At 40.1% G+C, this 20938-nt stretch overlaps 1 protein-coding gene across 2 annotated transcripts in view; it reads left to right on the top strand.

Moving 5' to 3' along the window:
• The window catches only part of DPH6 (diphthamine biosynthesis 6), a 233007-nt gene that overhangs the window by 72693 nt on the left and 139376 nt on the right, over positions 1–20938 (top strand). For both annotated transcript variants that reach the window (XM_088671286.1, XM_035110376.3), the window contains exons 7-8: positions 1982–2076; positions 4462–4549. In XM_088671286.1, the coding sequence (XP_088527412.1) occupies positions 1982–2076; positions 4462–4549 (183 nt within the window). The remainder of the gene's footprint in view (positions 1–1981; positions 2077–4461; positions 4550–20938) is intronic.

Genomic DNA, 20938 nt, shown 5'->3' on the forward strand with positions numbered 1-20938 from the left:
TTAGAGGTTTTGATGATTAAGCGGTATATAAGTCCTATTAAATAAATAAATCTAATCAGTAATAAGAGTAATAATAATATATCTTCCTACACCCTTAAAAAGCTTATGTTAATCTACCTCTGAAATAAGTTCCTTTAAAGATAACAGGGTTGTGCCCACACTTGAAGAAGCTAACAATGAAGAACTGCTCAATGATTCAGGATGCTGGGATATGCCAACAAGGGCAGATAGCAAACAATTGGGAAAAATCATTTGATGTTGATGTCCAGGAAGGATTTGTGGCACCAAAGAGGCAGCACTAGGACAAACAAGTTTGGAGAAATTGTAAACAATTACTCCTTCATATCATGTTATACTTAGCTGGGATATCAACAAGGAGGATCAACCATCTATTTTGTTACTCCAAATATAGCTCCATTTTAAGAAAGTCTTTTGTAGTTGTTCGTACCTGGCAGAGTATCCATTTCAAACAGCTTTTCAGCAGTGGTTTTTGGCAGGAAGAAGAATAAGCTGTTTTGACTAACTGTTTTGTAAGTTGTCCATTCTTATTGCATCAGCATTAATTATTCTTGATGGATTTGTCCTACAAGAACCTTACAGCAGCTTCTGACAGGTAGAGCTATCTTTTATGTCAGCAGTGTGAGTTTTTGATTAAGTGAATGTTTGGTTATTTTTAGACAAAGAGATATTCTCTCATTAAAAGGAAAATGTCTGATAACATAGGCCTGGAAAAGATAATTTGATCTTTATTTGGAAAAAAGAGAGAGAAAGATTTCAATTTACCATCCAAAATGGGTAAACAGACATAATTTAATTATCTGACAGATAACATTTTGACTTGAGGCACACCACCAAAGTGAAAGACTGAACAAGAATAAAAGCCAAAAGGGCCTTAAATATTCCAGTTTAGCCAGGCTAAAAATATTGACCAGTCATCCAATAAAAGCATAAGATTATCCCAGTATCATATCAAGGCCAGCCAGATGCCTCTGGGAATCTCAGAAGCAGGATGTGAAGACAATAACACTTGTTTCTGTATTAAAATGTTGTATTGCTTTTTTGGTGAGGATTCTCTGGTGAGGATTCATGCCATGTTGAATGTGTTCCTATGCTTCTCTTCGATTGGTCTGAGCTTAATGTTGCACCAGCTTTTATCAGAGTTTATACCCAGAACTTACCTTTGCTTCCGGAGTCACGCTATTGCACACGTGAAGCAATAATAAAGGAGAACGTGTTGTTGGATGTGTAACTGTCAGGACGGCTGAGTAAGATACACACACGCCAAATTAAGAAGGGGTGGTGATGGGCTCCAGGGCAGGATTTGGCTTTCTGAAATACTTGAACTTGAACTTTACTAGTTTAAGAGCAGTCTAGATGGGTTTACAATTAAAAGCTTCCACCAGGAGAGAGGGACAAGGGAAAATAATGGACACCATCATGGTGATGTCACATAGCAACTGCTGGATGAACAGTAGATCAGAAACCATTGAGGGTCATCTGGCAAGGAACACACCCAATAAGTTTCTCAGGTCACATGGCTGGCTACTTATTTCTCTGAGCTTTTCTCAGCCTTCCTTATCCACTGTTGTTGTTTATTACATTTGTATACTGCCCTATACCCGTAGATCTCAGGGTGGTTCACAACATAAAATTGCAATATAAAAAATACAAAATAAAAATAACTCAGGACACAAGGGAGAAACGTCCCAAGAGGAAGGCACGCTTGGCAAATCCACACCATGATCAACTCCTGCCTGGAAACCAATGTCCCCACTGTGGAAGGACGTGTGGATCCAGAATTGGCCTCCACAGTCACGTACGGGCCCATTGTTAAAACCATGTTTATGGAAGACAATCTTACTCGGCTACAAGTGATCGCCAAAGAAGAAGAAGAGCACTATGTGTTCTCGCATGATTCTGACTTGATATAGAACAATGATTTTTCCTAATAATAACTTTCTTCCCTTCCCTTATTTTTTAGCTTTCTAAGAAATATGGAGTCCATATCTGTGGAGAAGGTGGAGAATATGAAACATTCACATTGGATTGCCCTCTGTTTAAGAAGAAAATAGTTGTGTAAGGAACTGCGCCTTCCCTTCCCTTTAAATTTTAGCACTGGGAACATATTAACTTTTAGCTTGAGGCCACTTCTGTTGGCAGCGGCAGAGCATGTCCTCTAAGTTCACAAACACTCACTTTGTTTAACACTGGCAAAGTCCTCCACTAACCTAAATCAATGCCTGACAAGACGAGGCCTTCATAGAAAGCTATAAACTTTTTAGACATTTGCACTTTCGTTTACTTGCTGATTATGGCCTGCAGTAAAACTGGTACCTACACACTGACACTTTTATCCTTTCATGAAGTGCGAATTGCCTGTAATATTTATCTTTCATTACAGCTACATTTGATAAACTGCCACATCAGTAGCCTGTGGGTTCCATTAACTCTGTTTCCCTTTTCTCTCTCTCTCTTTCCTTTTTTTTTTTTGGTGCGTTTTAACATTAGCAATTTAGGATGATAATGCTAAACATTTTGCTTGAATTACTAAAGGATGTTTTTGAATGTTAATGTTTTGAATCAGTCCAATTTGCACTGAGTGGGTTATTTCTTTGCCATAAATTCTTAAAATGTATGTGTAGAGGTATGGGAAATTTCTTTATCCTTATGTAGATTTGTCAGTACAATTATGGTAAATAACTTAGCCTGCATCTATTATAGGAGATATTTTGACTGCTATTATCCCTCTTTCATCTGAGTTTACAGATTGTCTAATAAAACAGTATCGGTGTCTGCTCCACACCACTTTTAGACCAATAATCTCAGTGAAGGGGGGGTAATTTGATTACAATCTCCAAACAACTCACTTGGGAGTACCCCAGTTGGCTACACTTGGGCAAAATGGTTTGAAGATCGTATTACTTGGAATATTTCAGGCGTGAAAGCTACCCTTCCAATAAACACAGAATTGATCTGAACTGAATCTGTGCCAGCTGAAAGTGCCCTTGAGGGTACATTTATATAATAATTATGCTTCCACATGAGGATCTGCAAAACAATAAGGCCAGGCATAGGCAGTAAGAGCATATACAGGTTTCCCAGACCCTTTGTGTAAAGTTTATTATAGTATAGTGGCCAACAGTGTGAGATGAAATATTTCAAATCAAATTTTGATTCAACCACAAATTTCAGTGCCAGTCTCCCATTTTCTCCAAGATTAAGATATCCCTAAGGAAAGAGTGCTTCTATTCACCAATGCCTTTGAAGCTATCTAGATACTTGATGTAATGCTTCAAAGGCATTGAACGTGTCCCGGCCATCTCAGTTGGGGTGGGTGGTTATGGCCTTCTTCATGTTGGTGCCCTAGTTATAAAAGGTTGTCTCCATGATACTGGTGCTCACCTTCTTTTTGTGCTAAAGACCTTCATATTTTTAGGCTTTTAGAAGCAATTTTAGAATGCATTGGTTATTTCTATGTGAAATATTAAGTAAAAGTGGGTAGATTAGATAGATAGATAGATAGATAGATAGATAGATAGATAGATAGATAGATAGGCTTGGAGGCATATGAGACCACCACCTTGCCAAAGCTAAGCAGGTCTGAGTTGGGTCAAGCCCTGGAAATAACATGTATGCCACCTTGGGCTCTGTGGTGGAAAAAGGTGGGATATGAACAAAATAAAACAAAACACTGCTTCTTTCATGATACTTGTATTTTTAAGTGATTCCGGGATATTTATTATTTTATTACAAGTAGTTTTATACCTCTGCTGAGGTAAGAATTGAGGCAATAAAACAATAATGAAATGCACCCACATTGAGAACAAAACCAGACTAGTAAGAATGACAACTTCACTGCCTCTTAAAGAAGCTTTATTTCTTTTATTTATTTCTTTTATATTTGCTGCTCTTTGTATGAGAGTAGCAGAGTGGATAGGCAGGCCTCTCTAGGTAACACATTCCATAACTGATTATTAAATTACTCTTACCAAAAAAAATGCTGGTATCATCAGCCATTCTGCTTCTGCTTCTGCATTGCTTGTTTTCCCCTGTTCTTGGAAATTCTGTCTTTAATAATGCTGTCTACTATTTTTCCGAAACATGCATTATGTTAACTGGCCTGGAATTTCCCAGATTCCCCCTGGAACCTTTTTTAAGAAACTGTTGTTACCGGTATATCGGGTGCTTACCAGTCTACAGAAACAGAGGCTGATATTAGGACAAGTTACAGATGTTGTTAGAAGTTCACATCTGAGTGAAACTTTAGTCATGAGACAAGGTCTAAGATCCTTGCATGCCTGTTTAATACTGCTTTGAATGTGCAGATAGGGCCATAATCATACAATCTGATTTTATCTGTCCTCTGTCCCATGGTTGACCACTAATGCTTAAAAAAAAGAACCTAATTGTTGAAATGTTCAGTGTAATCTGAAATAAATGTTTATGATTCTGTTATTACAGGGATTTATCAGAAGTTGTTGTTCATTCAGCGGATGCATTTGCCCCTGTGGCTTATCTTCGACTATTAAAAGTGCACTTAGAAGATAAGGCAAGTACCACATTCCAATTTTAATCTACTTATATTAATAATATTTATTTTATACACACAAAATGTCCAATTGGGATCTGGAAAAAACCAAAAACAAATAAAAAGTAATACTGCTAAAGCTCCATTCCTTACAAATTTAAATCCTGGCCACCACAATACACCCCAAATTGAATGGTATTTCATCATTTCAAAGTTGATGAGCCTCCAAGAGAAGAGAGAGGAACATTAGTTGGACACTTGTCTAGAATCTGTCTGTGCTCTTGCTACAGGTAGGTAGCCGTGTTGGTCTGACGTAGTCGAAACAAAAAATAAAATAAATTCCTTCCAGTAGCACCTTAGAGACCAACTAAGTTTGTCATAGGTATGAGCTTTCGTGTGCATGCACACTTCTTCAGATACACACTCTTGCTGTTCATATATAGATATATGCTCTTGCTGTTCATATAGTGTGTATACTTTAGGCAACACTTCTGGATTACCTTGCAGATGATGGATGGGGGAACCTCAGGCTCTCCAGGTGTTGCTAGACTATAACTCATCATCCCTGGGCATTGACCATGCTGGCTGGGGCTCATGGAAGTTGCAGTCCAACAATATATGGAGGACCTCGGACTCTCCACCCTGTAGTGATAACCGAGATGCATTAGGCCCAAGCTGTTAGGTTCTAAACCCATGCTCCAAAAAGGATACAGAGACATCATGCTGATTCTGATGATCCACTGCCATCTGCTTGCCTTTTTAATTATTTGAGAAATGTATGAACCTCATTTCAAACACACGTTTCACAAAGTGGGTCACAACAATTTTTCTATCAACCAAAAACCATAATGCCATTTTGAAACCCAATAAAATCAACCATTTCATTACATTTCAAACAGCACAAAATGACAATACTAAGCAATACATAGCCCTTGAATGCAGCAGTGAAAGAAGTAGGTCTTTAAGGTGCTTTTAAAGGTATCGGAGGATACAGCCTCTCAAAGAGTACTAACAAATTATTGATGGAAGTCTGAATCTGACAAGGATTTTCACAAAGAGATCACCCAAACGTAGACGCACTGAAAGAATCCGTTGGTCTTTTTGTACATTTGTGATTGCTCTTTTTGTACATTTTTAAAGGTGTAAGGTGTAAACCTCAAATATATACAACAAAAAATAAAAATTTCAACAGGGACTCTAGCTGGCTTGAAAACTTTGTGGGAGAGGGATTTAAGTCGAAAATAAACAATACCCAATTGTTAGATAATATGGTTCTCTAAACCAATATGGCCTGTTTTCTAATTTATATATTTTAATTGCTGCTATGGGGTCACGAAGAGTCGGACACAACTAAACGACTAAACAACAACAACAATTGCTGCTATATTTGTACTGTCCCTGTTATACTAAATTGCTAATTTATATGTATCCCTGTTGTGTTTCATGACTTCCCTGATTTTGTATGTGAGCTGGAATTGGTATGTGACCAAAATAATAAATTCATTTATTCAGTATGGCCTGTTTCAGCTTACATTAGAGAAAATACATTTGAAACAACGGACAGATAGTATAGGACCCATGTGAAACCTTCACATATGACAGAAAATCAGCCAAACTGTTGGCATGATTGTGGTTTTCAGGTACATACATCTCTGGTGGCACTGTCCCTTTGTCTCTGTTTTGACAGGAGGTCTGTGAGAAAATTACTAGAATGTTCAAGGAAAAGGTAGGCTTCCCCTGTCCTATGATTGTATCTATTACCACTCTTTGAACAATCAAACCTAAATCTAAAATCTAAAGAACTGTTAGTTTTCTTAAAAGCAGCTACATGACAATCAAAAATGAAACTGGAAAACCCTGAATGGTTTAAATCTTAATTTATGGAATTGCAGTCTTTCAGTAGCTGAAAAATTAACACATCAAGCATAGAATCTTCTGAAAACTTTTATGTAATATAGAAAATTTATCTTTTCCAATTGTCATACAAACCATGTATATTCTCTTTCATCAGAAAAGCTGCAAAGATGGACTACTATATTCTATTAATACCTTTAGTCTTGAGCTGGGTGGCTCAACTTGTAAGATATATATTCACAATTTCATTGGCTGTGGAATGACATTTTGACTTGTGTTATCTTTGTGCATATTTTATACTTCAGTTAAAAAAGTAACCCCAAAAATAGGCTAGCATTGCATAAAACACACTGTTTAAGTCATAACTTCTTAAAAATTGCCAGAGTATATATTTTTCTTCTTGGCGATCACCCATAACTGAGTAAGATTGTTGTCCATGAACATGGTCTTAATTCTGGATCCACATGTCCTTCCACAGTGGGGACATAGTTTTCAGAGCAGGATTTGGTCACAGTGAGGGTTTGGCAAACATGCCTTCCTCTTAGCATGTTTCTCCCTTTCGTCCTGGGTTTGAGCATCTTCAAAGTCCATGATACCTTTGGTAAAGGTTGCCAGTGTTTATGCTACATTTTTTTAGATTTGCCTTGAGAGACTCTTTAAACCTCTTTTGTTGACCACCAGCATTATGCTTTCCATTTTTAAGTTCAGAATAGAGTACCGTAGTTGCTTTGGAAGACGATAATCAGGCATCCACACAACATGACCAGTCCAACGAAGTCGATGTTGAAGAATCATTGCTTTGACATTGGTGATCTTTGCTTCTTCCAGTACATTGGCATTAGTTCGCCTGTCTCCCTACGTGATGTGTAAAAAATTTCAGAGACACCGTTGATGGAATCTTTCAAGGAGTTGGAGATATAAACTAAAATGAAGTGCGAAAGCAATAGTTTTGTTAAGAACCTCAAAAGTGTCCTTTCTAACTTCTGATCCTGTGATCAAATTATGTTCTTCAGCAATATTGATCTAACAGTAATGATACCTGTGAAGCATTGTGCTCCCATGCGGGAAGTGCTTTGCCAATATATACGCCTGTAAGCTAAACCGGACAATAATAATAAAAATTACGTTAACATTTGCAGGGTTGGTTTCTCCCCTCGCCGCCCCCAGCTTCTCATGGCACAAATGGGGTGCACTGTAGAAAGAAAAACCATAGCAGAAATGGTATCATGCTCTATTGTAGCCTGTTTAGAAATATTTACTGCGGCTATTTAGTTCCATGTGTTTATAATTACTATGGTATAATTGACACAAACAAAATATGAAGCAAAAAAGCTTTGCACCTCAGATGCCCAGGTTGTGTATCAATTAATGTAGGATTATATAACAAGGATTCATAGTACACAGAAGCTAAATATATACTTCCCAAGATACACAATAAGCTGCTAATACTTTCGTTAAGAGACAAATAATTTGCTTACAGACTGATCCTGTGCTCTGATACAGTCTGTTCAGGGATCTTTACTGCAAACTCAGGAGATTTCATTGGCACAGTAGAGCAGAACTTAACTGTAGTGTCTAATAACACAACTGACCCCATTTATTGTTGGCATTAAGGGAAGCTTGCTGTTTTGGAAAGTGAATTGGAAGGAAGCCAGCATTACAGTCTTACAGAATGAGTGGTAGCTTCAGAAGTTGAAGCATTAAAAGCACAATACACTTTTACATGCATTGCATGAAATTTGTATCTCAAAACCCATTTAGAGGAAGAACACTTTTCTATGAAGGACCGTTAGGATGAGAGGACACTTAACTCTTTCTGTGCTTCTATTTCCCCTCTCGAAATATCCTCCAACCACCTCCCCCCCACTCCCTCCTGAGGAATATCCCCGAGTATTAAACAGTCTGCTGGAGTAACAATGAAAACCACAATAGGGTGCATTTAGGTGTAGGGAAATTGAGTCTCTACAGACCTTTAATGAGTTTGCCACTAGCGTTCTTCACAGGTCTTTGCGTTAAATGCTTCTTTGTGGTAAGACATTTTGGTTTGGTTTTATTTTGTATGTGATACTCAAAACACCATTAATGATCACAGCCAGTTTTGTGTTTCGTTTAAAAATATTGACTTTTCAAGAGTATATAGGCATATGCCATAGTAGGTCTTATCTCAGAAAGCACTGGTATACATTCATCAAAAAGAGACATAATTCTTCATTTTTAGAATTCTGCTTCCCAGCACCATGTTCCCCATTCTTAAATGTGCCATTTTAGTACACACCTTGTTTGACGAGGATTTCCCCCCGCAGAGCAAAGCCTTAAAATATTACTGTGAGACTGAAAATTATGCCAGTCGGCTATGTGAATTGAAACCAAATAAGCTGAATAAGAGAACACTCTCGGAGAGGGGAGAGAAAGTGGAAATATATTAATATTTCTTAGGGGCACTGACTTTATTGCTCATGGCAAACTTGATGCTAAAATGCTTCATACATCACTACAATGTGACAAGCTAGGGAAAATGAAAAACACAAAGCTTTACATAAATCAGGCAAAAAATCATATTAAAATGCATAACATTTTATATAAGAATCAAGATTTTACTTTTATCTATTCAGAAGCTCTTTCCTCTTTCTTATGTAGATGTTTAAAGATTTTGTTAAAGCCCCACAGTTTCAAGCAGTTTTATAGCAAATCATTTTTCAAATTCATTGTAGACAAAGCTGTCACATCCTTAAAGAGCTAGCATTTATGGAATTGTAGTTTAGATTTTGGTATATACACTTAATGTCTTGTAGAGTTAAGGAGGAAAATAGTTTGTTTTGTGTTGTGATGGAATCATGGCAAAAGGCATTAAATCTTTCGATTAATTTATTTTCTGTCATACTATAATAAGCTACATTTTCAATAAATTGTAACTATGGAGGGGCATTTGGTTTTTCAAGAGCATAATGCATCAAATGATTTAAGGTTTTAACCCCAAAGGACCAGAGAGCTATTCATACTGGCAAGGCAAGCATTTAGTCTTGAGTAACTTCTACTTCTTATTTCTATGTTTATCCTTCTAAAGCCCTTCAGCCTGTTAATGCATTGTAACTCTTGCAAAAGTAAAACATTCATGGTCCCATTCTAAGCCACATTTAAGCATACTTAAGTATACTGAAGTAGTTATGGTGCTGGAGGAGATTTTTGAGAGTCCCATGGACTGCAAGAAGATCAAACCTATCCATTCTTAAAAAAATCAGCTCCGAGTGCTCACTGGAAGGACAGATCCTAAAGCTGAGGCTCCAATACTTTGGCCATCTCATGAGAAGAGAAGACTCCCTGGAAAAACCCTGATGTTGGGAAAGATTTAGGGCACAAGGAGAAGGGGACGACAGACGACAAGATGGTTGGACAGTGTTCTCGAAGCCAGCAACATGAGTCTGACCAAACTGCGGGAGGCAGTGCAAGACAGGAGTGCCTGGCGTGCTCTGGTCCATGGGGTCACGAAGAATCTGACGTGTCTAAACAACTAAACATATATAAATATCATATATAAAAACATATATAAATAAAATCTTTATTGCTGTCCAACAACCCATAACATAGATATAGAATAAAATACAGACTCATATAGACAACCCCCCAGGGAAGGGAGACCGAAGCGTTATTTGTTTAGTCATGGGTATGTTGATCTTTGATTCGTATGACTACTGTGAGAAACCTGGCCATGGCCACGGCCACTGTGATATCGTTGGACTTGTCGTCCAGAAGATATTTGATATAGTAGGCTTCAGATTGACCTGGCCGATTTGCCAATAGTGTTTTGATCAACAGTTCCCTTGCCTGATCATATTGTCCGCAATGCAATAAAACAGGGGTCCCCAAACTACGGCCCCCGGGCCGGATGCGGCCCAATCGGCCTCCCAATCCGGCCCGCGACGACCCCCGCCGCCCGCTGCCGCCGCCCGCTCTTACAGCGCGCGGCACGGCGACGATCAGAAAAATCGGCAAAAAATCGCCGAAAATCCATTTTGCGCATGCGTATGGGCCTCTCCCGACCCAGAAGAGGTCATTTCTGATGCACTTCCGGGTCGGGGGAGGCCCATACGCATGCGCACAAGCGATTTTCGGCGATTTTTTCCCCACCCGTGTGCGTATGCGCACGGGCGCGCACTCCCCCGCCCTCCGGCCCGCTGCGCGCGCACTCCCCTGCCCTCCGGCCCGTCGCGCGGTCAGCGCGGCGGGCACCGGCCCACTGCGCGGTAAGTCTGGGGACCCCTGCAATAAAATATGCCTCATGCAGTCGACATCCTGAGAGCAAACACAGATCCTATTTTGATAAGGGATACTGATGGAAATACATTTAATCTGGCTTTGGTGAAAAGACGCCGGTTTGTTGGTACAGACAAATTTCTAAGATATGCAGGTGTCTGAAAATCGAACCCATAGTGGATTTCTACTGCTAATGGGCCACAGATAACATGAGATTGGGATCGGAGATCGCTATGTGATATGTCCCAGAACCTTTGTCTCAGAGATTCAAGGGCGGTATCATAGCCCAGATGGTACAGGAGAGAAGGTGGCATACCAATCAAAGTGGTTTTCTCACCATAATTTTCATCCGTGAGCTGGTAAACTCCTTGTTGTTTAGGTATGGAAGTAACCCCTTCCCTAGGCCAACGACTGAGATCTTGAGCCAATATCCCAGGGCAGCCCACCATGCTTTAATTGATAAAGGACATTCACCTGTTTCTAAAAATAGTATTGCATTTGGAACACAATTTGGAACTTGTAGGAGGGACCGGATAAACTTTGCCTGGAAGCCATTGAACCTGGAGAATGAGCCATTGAACCAGATGTTTCAGGCGTAGAGGAGTTGAGAGACAGATTTTGCATTAAATACCTTAATGGCTGATGGAACATAATGGCCTCTCCTCGTATAAAAGAATCAAAGTATACCCAGTTTGCTTACCTCCGCCTTTTGATAGGTGGTCTGCCAATGATGTTTCCAGGACTTGGAATAATGGAATAGAAGCCCTAGGTACCGGAAGGATTTGCTCTGCTCTAGTTTGTGACCGTCCAGTACAACTAAACAATAACAAGTAGTTTTCAGTGGAATTTAAGCATGCTTAATTGTGCACCAGATCGAGGGCAATTTGAATAGCTTGACTTCTCGGTTTTGTAATGAAAAGAAAATGGTTGCCTCACAAAAGAATCGTATTTCTTGAACAGGAGATTTCTTTGTGGTACTGCATATGCCACCCCAACACCCCATGATCCACACCCTTAATTCTGACCTTCCGGCTTAGTGTGAAAGCGCTTAGAATTCCATGGGCTGTCTTTCTGTTCATTGTGGTAAGGTCAGAGTGGAGTATGCAATGGGGACATTGGGGCTGTGGTTTGCACCCTGAAGTGGGTTAATGTCTTTAAAATGTTGATTCAGAGAATATTGAACCTCCTCAAACATCAAATAATACTTTTAAGTAGGTTTGTATACTTTTGTACCGTATACCCATGTGAGCAAATCCCATTGAGTTCATTGCAGCTTGCTCTCAGATAAGTAGGCATAGGATTACAGCCGAAATTGATATATAGGTAAATGATTTCTTTTTCTAAATTGCTAAAATTAGAAGAGGATCCCAATTCCTACCAGTTCTCCCTGCACTGCATCCCCTATCGTCCTCAAGTGCTTCCTATCGTTTAGGAATCTTTTATGGGGCATGTGGGAGACGAAGAAAAGCCCTTCTTGATCAGACCAGAGGTTCATCTTGTCTAGTATCCTGTTCTCTCAGAAGCTTATGTTGTTGTTGTTGTTGTTGTTGTTGTTGTTGTTGTTGTTGTTGTTTAGTCGTTTAGTCGTGTTCGACTCTTCGTGACCCCATGGACCATAGCACGCCAGGCACTCCTGTCTTCCACTGCCTCCCGCAGTTTGGTCAAACTCATGTTCGTAGCTTCGAGAACAGTGTCCAACCATCTCGTCCTCTGTCGTCCCCTTCTCCTAGTTCCCTCAATCTTTCCCAACATCAGGGTCTTTTCCAAGGATTCTTCTCTTCTCATGAGGTGGCCAAAGTATTGGAGCCTCAGCTTCAGGATCTGTCCTTCCAGTGAGCACTCAGGGCTGATTTCCTTAAGAATGGATAGGTTTGATCTTCTTGCAGTCCATGGGACTCTCAAGAGTCTCCTCTAGCACCATAGGCAAGACAACAGGCATATAAAAAATAGAAGCTGATGAGAAGCCCACAAACAGGATATGAGAGCAGTAACACTCTTCCACTGTTGCCCCATAGCAACTGGTATTCAGATACATGAATACCAGTTCATGACTAGTACCAACTGATAGTAGCAACTAGTCATGCCTTCATTAGTACCAATTGATAACTTTATCCTCCATGAAAAATTGTCTAAGCCACTTTTAAAGTCATTTACATGGGTAGCCAACATTACAGTTAGCAGTACCAAATTCCATTGTTTTTCTATGCACAATGTGAAGAAGGCTGACCTTTTTTGTGTGTCCTGAATCTCCACCATTCAGTATGAGAGGGGGATTTCTCTCCACTTTCTCCACAAGTGCATGTTTTAAACCTCATTAGTATTCTCTTTTGCCTTATATCCGAACTAAAAAAGTCCCATACATTATAACCTTTCTACATAGGAGATTTGCTGCAGCCCGCTGACTATTGTGGTTGCTCCTTTTTTTTTTTTGGCACCTTCTTAAGCTGTACAATTTTTGAGATGCAGCAATCAGGACTACCCCGTTTTTGAAGTGTAGTCACACCATAGGTTTACATATATGCAGTTATTGACAGTTATATTTTCCATCCCTTTCCTAATGATCCCCGCCATGGAATCCCCTCTTTTTTTCCACAGCTTCCTCATTGAGTCAACATTTTAATTGAGCTCCCCAAATGACCCCAAGATCTTTTCCTCATTAGTCACTACCAACTCCAATCCTGCCAGTATATATGTGAAGAATTTCTTTTCTCCCAGTGTGCTTGGTTTTACACTGACTTACATTGAATCACATTCACCAGTTTGTCCTCAATTTATCCAGTTTGTGGAGATCTTTTCAGAGATCTTTGTAAGAATTTGTACATCTGCAAACCCAGCTAGTACACTGTTCACCTTTTAACTCCAGACATGCTGTAAATTATTTAGAAAATGTTCATCCCAATACAATTGTTTTAGGAGACACTTTTTATAACCCTTCATTGTGGGTATTGTCTGTGTATTCCTCTCTTTGCTCCATTTTCTTTAACCAGTTACCGATCCACAAGATTATCTATCCTTTTATTCCATTTGTGCCAAGTTTATTTAGAAACCTTACGGTAGAATTTACTGGATCATCCCTGTCCACATGCTTACTGACACTCTCACGGAACTCTGAATTTTGGAGCCTAAAAGGTTAGTGAGATAGGACTTTCCTTTGCCATCTTCCACGGCAAGACATATTCTCCTTTAGATTCAAACTCGTAGTGAAGTTAATCCATGCAAAACCTGTCATGTAGTAAGCAATATACTATAGTGTATGATTTACTATATATATATATATATATATATATATATATATATATATATATATACACATGGTTTTTTTATGGACCCAGGTGGCGCTGTGGGTTAAACCACAGAGTCTAGGGCTTGCTGATCAGAAGGTCGGCGGTTCGAATCCCTGCAACGGGGTGAGCTCCCGTTGCTTGGTCCCAGTTCCTGCCCACCTAGCAGTTCGAAAGCACATCAAAGTGCAAGTAGATAAATAGGGAGCGCTCCGGTGGGAAGGTAAACGGCTTTTCCATGCGCTGCTCTGGTTCGCCAGAGGCAGCTTTGTCATGCTGGCCACATGACCCAGAAGCTGTCTGCAGACAAACGCTGGCTCCCTCGGCCTATAGAGCGAGATGAGCGCCGCAACCCCAGAGTCGGACACGACTGGTCCTGATGGTCAGGGGCCCCTTTACCTTTACCTTTACATGGTTTTTAAAGAGTCCCTTCCCATTCATGTGGAATGCAGGCACACCCCTGCTAATGTTTGTTACATGGGAAACAGATCAACAACCTATCTTTACTATAAGAGATCAGCTGGTGGTTCATATTCAGGCCTTGTAAACCTCCCCCACCCTGGTCTCTACCAACACCAGATTGGGATCAAAAAGATTGGGTGGTATCCAACTAAACAGTTCTGCTAGCACAAGCACTCGTCGCTGTGCTATAGAACTCCCTAAATCAGTTCTGGAGGGTCAAGGGAAAATCCACAGTTTATTTAGGGGGCCTGTGGGGAGAGAAGAGGGAGGGTATGTTCAGTTGCGCAGCTTGTGCTGGCATAACTGTTTAGTTGGATACTTCCCCATGTTCCTGGTTTCTCTCGGTGAGCTCCTTTTCTCTTGGGAAATGTGAGCTTCCTTAAGTGGCTCTGACATAATTTCTGAACCTTTGTTACACCCTCTCATTCCCTGATGAGAGACGCTTCCCTGTTGAGATGGGCTCTGCTCCTATGGGAATTTAGAGCATTGATAGGGGTTCAGTTTCATGAGCTGCAGCCGTTGCCCTGCAAAAATATAGTATTATGTTCCTTTTTCTCCCATTATTTATTATGTTGAATAATCTTCAGTGCACAAAGAACTTTTTATCTCACTGGCTGTCATGGTGATGTTAGGTAGGTAAGCTATATGATGGACAATGTACCAAGGACCCATGCAGCCTCAAAAATTTTCAAAGCCGTAAAGAAAACATAAACATAAGGACAGTGTAGGAAGATTTACAAAAGGTAGGCCTTGGCGTATGGAAGGGTGGACCAAAGCACATAGAAACCCCCGGTCACTGGAATCCATTGTCATAATTCATGATAATTGTAATAGAAGTCATATCTGGGCTGACCAGATTAAACAAGAATGGTATTTGTTGAGTGCCTTGCATGTTGAGTTCAGTGTTCAAACATGTCATTCTCCTTAGTTATGTTTCGCAGGTGTTAATTTTACATTCTTTCAATTGAATATTTTATAATCACTCCACAGTTTGGGCTAGCATGCCTTAGTATAATAATCAGCTCCTGCTCTCTTCTGCTGTTCTGTAATGCATTTTCTTTAGCTAAATCTCTTAATGTTTAACTACAAAGGCTCACTGGAAATTTGTTTTAGATTGTTTCTGGCAGCACAATGAACCCTTGTGCCTCGGGGAGAATAACATTTTATTCACTGTTCTGGTTTAATACATTACCGCACAACTTCAAGATGCATTTTTGCATAATAATGGAAAAGATTCCTCTACTCTTTCTTTATTAAAAACTTAAGAATGTTATTTTTCCTGCACATTTTATGTGTCTAATACCTTTTTAAAAGTATAGATATTGGCATGTCAAATGTGCTTTGTTTTATAGGTATATTATAAACTCTTAATAACATTATTTGTCACCTAACATTCATAGTTGTCCACTGAGGCCTCAGTTTCCTCTTCACTGGAAAACAAGGGCACTGTTGTATGAAGTGTAGCTTCATCAATATTTTACTTTTTCCCATAAGAATTTGATATGATATGCCTTGAATATAAAATCTCTTCATCCTTCTCTTTTACAAAATTTATATTGTGCTTCTATTTCTTGGACACCACAAATGGTTTCATATCTGGCAATTTTACGGAGCATTTTTTTTTAAAAAAAGATTTATACTGTGCCCTTCAATAAAATTCCAGGAGTGACTTACATTTCTGAAACACAATAAAACAACATAAAAACATTGACTTTGAGTTGGAGGGGACCTTGTAGGTCATCTCCCTCAGATCTCTCTTAGTTCAGGTAATCATACAGCCCTCTTTGCTTGCTTACCATCTGGTGATGGGACAATTATATGGACCATTCTGATATGATTCAGCATACAAAATACCTGTGTTTACCTGAAGTAATAATAAAAAAAGTTCTGTTACCTGAGCTGGAAATAAGCCACATCAAAATTGCTGTCTAAAAGCAGCATAAGCTGTGCATTTAGGAAGCCTTCAAATAATAGTCATTTGTATAAGTATTATGTCAATGCTGCTTTTCACACTTTATATTGTTGTAATCTCTGTAGGTCTTAATTACAGATGGATTCCCCTTTGCTTGGTTTGGGGGAGGAGCACTTATTTCTCAAGGAATATATAACTATAGAATTCCTGTTGTAACATTTTAATTTTCGAAGTAAATAGTATGGGGGAAGGGGAACCATGTAATTTTGTTGGGAATATTTATGGCATAGTCTTATGTGCTAGAATAGGAGGGAAATCACATAATTAGCTCTGTCAAGCAAAATATCAGGGTCATTTAGTAAAAAGAGAATCCCTGCTGCAAGGATAACTTTTTCATAATGCCCACTGTCAATAATCCATGGATGATCATTAGGGCCTACGTTCCCTGAAAAGACATGAACTGGTACCAAACACAAGCTTTGCTTTACCCTTTTATCACATTCCGGTAAAAACACATAACACAAAGACACACGTGGCAACAAATGGTTCAGGGGATGAATTAATGTGAAATCTTAAGTTCTTCTGCTGCTTTTGTGCCAGTTCTTTCAAGGTGATCAGCTCTTCAAGTGATCACATCCAGTCAGAGATTGTGTTATTAATATGATGGCCTCATAACATGGTGCAGCCAAGGAGAGGGAAAGTACGGTAGTGTTCCTATGTTAATTTTGAATGGGTGAACATACTTTTCAATCTCAGGGTAGTTTTCCAAAATTGCTGGAAGGGGGGTGTAAGGGGGAGGGCTTATAGGGAACAGCCCCCCCCCTCATCAGGAGCAGCCCATCTCCCAGCAGTAATGAAAGCGATGGGTCGGAAGGGGAGAGTCAGGAGACGGAGAGGGGTTGCCAGAGCTCTGGCAACATCCAAGAGCCACTGCTCCTCATGCAGGAAGAGAGGGAGGAGGAAAGGGAGGAGGGGACTCAGACGGGTCACAGACCTTCCCCCCCCTGACACTGGAATTGAGGAGGAGGAGAAAGGGGAGGAGGTTCGCAGTCCCGAGGCTCTTATGTTGATCCAGATCGAGAAAAGGGGCAGTGCCGGATTCTGAATCGGACTGACGAGACATGAAACCAGCAGCTCACTTCACTGTAAATAATGTACACTAATAAATACTTCTGAAAGACAAGCATGTGGAGGGTCGTTACTCAGGAGTAGTCGCAACAACCCTGACAGGAGGGTAGTTTTTGAGGGTGACAAAAGCCACAGCTATGCAAATGCCCATCCTCTTTCAGCTCTACTTTCAAATATCCAGGACTGACACTGAATTCTTATCTCATTTGATTCTCTTTGCGCAGATCATAGAATCATAGAATTGTTAAGTTGGAAGGGACTGCGAGGGTCATTTTTTTAGTTCAACCTTCTGCAGTGGGACACTAACCCACAACCCAGAGATTAAGAGTCTCTTACTGTACTGGCTGAGCTATCCTGCTACACTGAAAGATGGTGACTTGAAATCTGCAAATTTTTATGGTCAGGCATAAAGAAGCACAACACAAAATAATGGTCAGAAAATGTATTGTATTGGTCCCCCCCCTTACCTTACTTCGGTAACAGCAGAAATAGGGAGGTGGGAATTACCTTTGAAGGGGCATAATTTTCTGAGGCTTCTCTTGGAGTCAAGGCCTCTGATATGTAAGTTGTGCTTAATTGTGTATCTCAAGATGGAGATGTGATTCATTAACATGTAATTAATTCAGGAAAAAAACATTTATTTTTATATAAAAGACAAAGCAGATCTTTCAGTTTAATAAATATAGATATACATGCATGTTCTCTCTCTCTCTCTCACACACACACACACACACATGCCTGGTGGTAATAGGAGAAAATGTTCCTGGCAAACACGAACAAGTCTTACGGACTAAAGAAGCAGAATCCTGCATATAAGACTTGATTTATCTTTCCTTAAAACAAGTCTACCCAGCTTCTCAAAGCATGAAATATTCTGTTAATCCCCATTGGATCAAAATACTTTAAAAACTTTTAAATATCACTTGGTAAAAAGCTTTTAAAAAGAAAAGAAATTGGGATTTGCATCTGTTTCTACAAGGTAGTTTACAATCATGACCTTGAGCCGTATGCCACCTTCTGCTTTGGTTCGTGGGCTATCAGGGAGATATTCCAGGCAGCCTGGGATATTTTTCTTAATGAACTTAACACTCCTGAGATGTTGGTGCATTTCTCATATCACCATAACCATCTTCATAGGGGATCTCATAAATGGCGTATATGTGCCAACAGAAAATACGCCTTTACTGATCTTGAAATTCGTTTGCTTGGAAAGGTGTGACATTATATGCTTTTCTTTTGGAACAGGCAAAAGATGAACCCATCATTTTCTCCTTTAAGAATGAATGCAGCTACACACACACACAGAGAGAGAGAGAGGGAGGGAGGGAGGGAGAGAGTTTTCTTTCTTTCCTTTGAAAGACAGAGAAATCTTTCACTTGTTCTCTACTTGATATGGCAAATCTATTCCCCACCCAAGTAATATCTATCTCATATGTCTGTTCACAGTGCATGAAGCTGCATGTGGTCTCCCTCAAAATGTTGTTTTAACAGGAGAGCTGATCAAGGCAGAAAACAAGAAGCAAAGAGATTATCAGAGCCTTTTCCTTCTAACTTCAGAGTTTTATGCTCTGTTCTATTCTGAGAGAACTGCTCAGTGGGAGAAACGCTGTCAGTTTTAGATTTTTGTAACAACAAGCCTCCTCTGCCAAGGAAATGAAGATCTCTGACAAGTTAGACACTGCGGCTGCTAATTATGGTTGTTCTTTTTAAGGTGTACATGAAACTTGAGGCATGTAGCAAAATCAGGTTCTTTATTCCAAGAAGTTTACAGGGACCCAATCCTCAGCGTGCCCGCAACCACATCTCACCATTCTACCCAAAGGTGTGGATATAAGAGAACCATCTACAATGGTTTGCATTTTTCTGTTTTGGCAGAAAGCGAATGGAAATTAAGAGGACTATGGCGAGATATCAGACTAGCGAGGGGGGGAAATGATTGGCGAATCATGGCCTTCTATAATAATTCTTCATTAGGAAATGCTTCTCAGAAGCGTTTTGTACGATGCTGAGGGCCTGAAGAGAGAATGTAAGAGTTCATTTCATATTGTCAGGGCATTGTATTTGCTTAGTCCTGTGGCAGGCAGAAACACAAAGATTTCATTTGGGGGGGGGGAGTAGACTCTTAATGGGCATTCTGCACATGACCTGCTTTGTGTGCAAGTCTCTTAAGGGAAAGAAAAAAAACGACCTTGTTCTTGGAAGGAAAGCAATGAGTACAGAGGACTTGGCACCTCTACCTGTGTTGGCACAGACATGCCAAAGTTGATGAGGAGTCTTAGGCCTAATGCTGTTTGAGAGATTTCCACGTGTGGCAGCAGTGACATTGATGGATTTCCTATGCTGCTGGAGCAATTTAGTCCTTAGTTTTTATAAAGGGGACATGGCCACTTGTCCCAAATACTCCAGCCTACAGGACCAAAAACTGTTCACTTTCTCTAATTTGGGTTTTTATCCTGACATTATAAAATGTCAGTGAGAGCTGGACCATAAAAAAGGCTGATCGCTGAAGAATTGATGCTTTTGAATTGTGGTGCTGGAGGAGACTCTTGAGAGTCCCATGGACTGCAAGAAGATCAAACCTATCAATTCTTAAGGAAATCAGCCCTGAGTGCTCACTGGAAGGACAGATCGTGAAGCTGAGGCTCCAATACTTTGGCCACATCATGAGAAGAGAAGACTCCCTGGAAAAGACCCTGATGTTGGGAAAGATTGAGGGCACAAGGAGAAGGGGACGACAGAGGACGAGATGGTTGGACAGTGTTCTCAAAGCTACCAACATGAGTCTGACCAAACTGCGGGAGGTGGTGCAAGACAGGAGTGCCTGGCGTGCTATGGTCCATGGGGTCACGAAGAGTCGGACACGACTAAACGACTAAACAACAACAACATAAAACACCTACAGCCCCGCTAGAATGAAAGTTAGTATTCTGCTTGTTTAGTTTGGAAAGCCAGTGTGGACACACCGGGTAGGGACTTGGGCAAAACAGCGAAAGATTCAGTAACCCAAGTTCCGATGCAGATTCTTAAGGAAGTCGCTGTCTTTCAGTCTAGTCGCAGTCTTCATTAAACAGTCTGTCAAAACAGCAATATGTTTTTAAAGCAATTCTGACATAAAAGACTACTTTGGGTGCACTTGGGGGTCTTTCGTGTTTTTTTAGGCTTCTGCACTTAATGACCAGGCAACAATAATTGTAAAAAGAACGGCCATTCTTTATCTCTTGGATATAGAAAGTTGTTCAGCGAAGTGTAGACCCTTAAATTATTCAATCCAAATATGTGCCCCTATTTTAGAGCATGTGCCATGCTGGGTTGGAGATCCATCTAGTCCGTCATTCTTTGTAGAAATAACTAGGATCTGACAGACACTGTGCAGGTCACCATATATTTTACTAGTGGACTATGATCTATATTTCCCCTACCCATGCTGTAAATTTCGATATTGTGTACTGGATAACTCGTTAGGTTGTGAAAATCCGAATCATGCTAGCAGCACTTCCTTAGAGTGAGAAAAAAATGAGAGAG

Source organism: Zootoca vivipara, chromosome 1 (genome assembly GCF_965207765.1).
Source record: "Zootoca vivipara chromosome 1, rZooViv2.hap1.1, whole genome shotgun sequence".
NCBI classification, from domain to species: domain Eukaryota; kingdom Metazoa; phylum Chordata; class Lepidosauria; order Squamata; family Lacertidae; genus Zootoca; species Zootoca vivipara.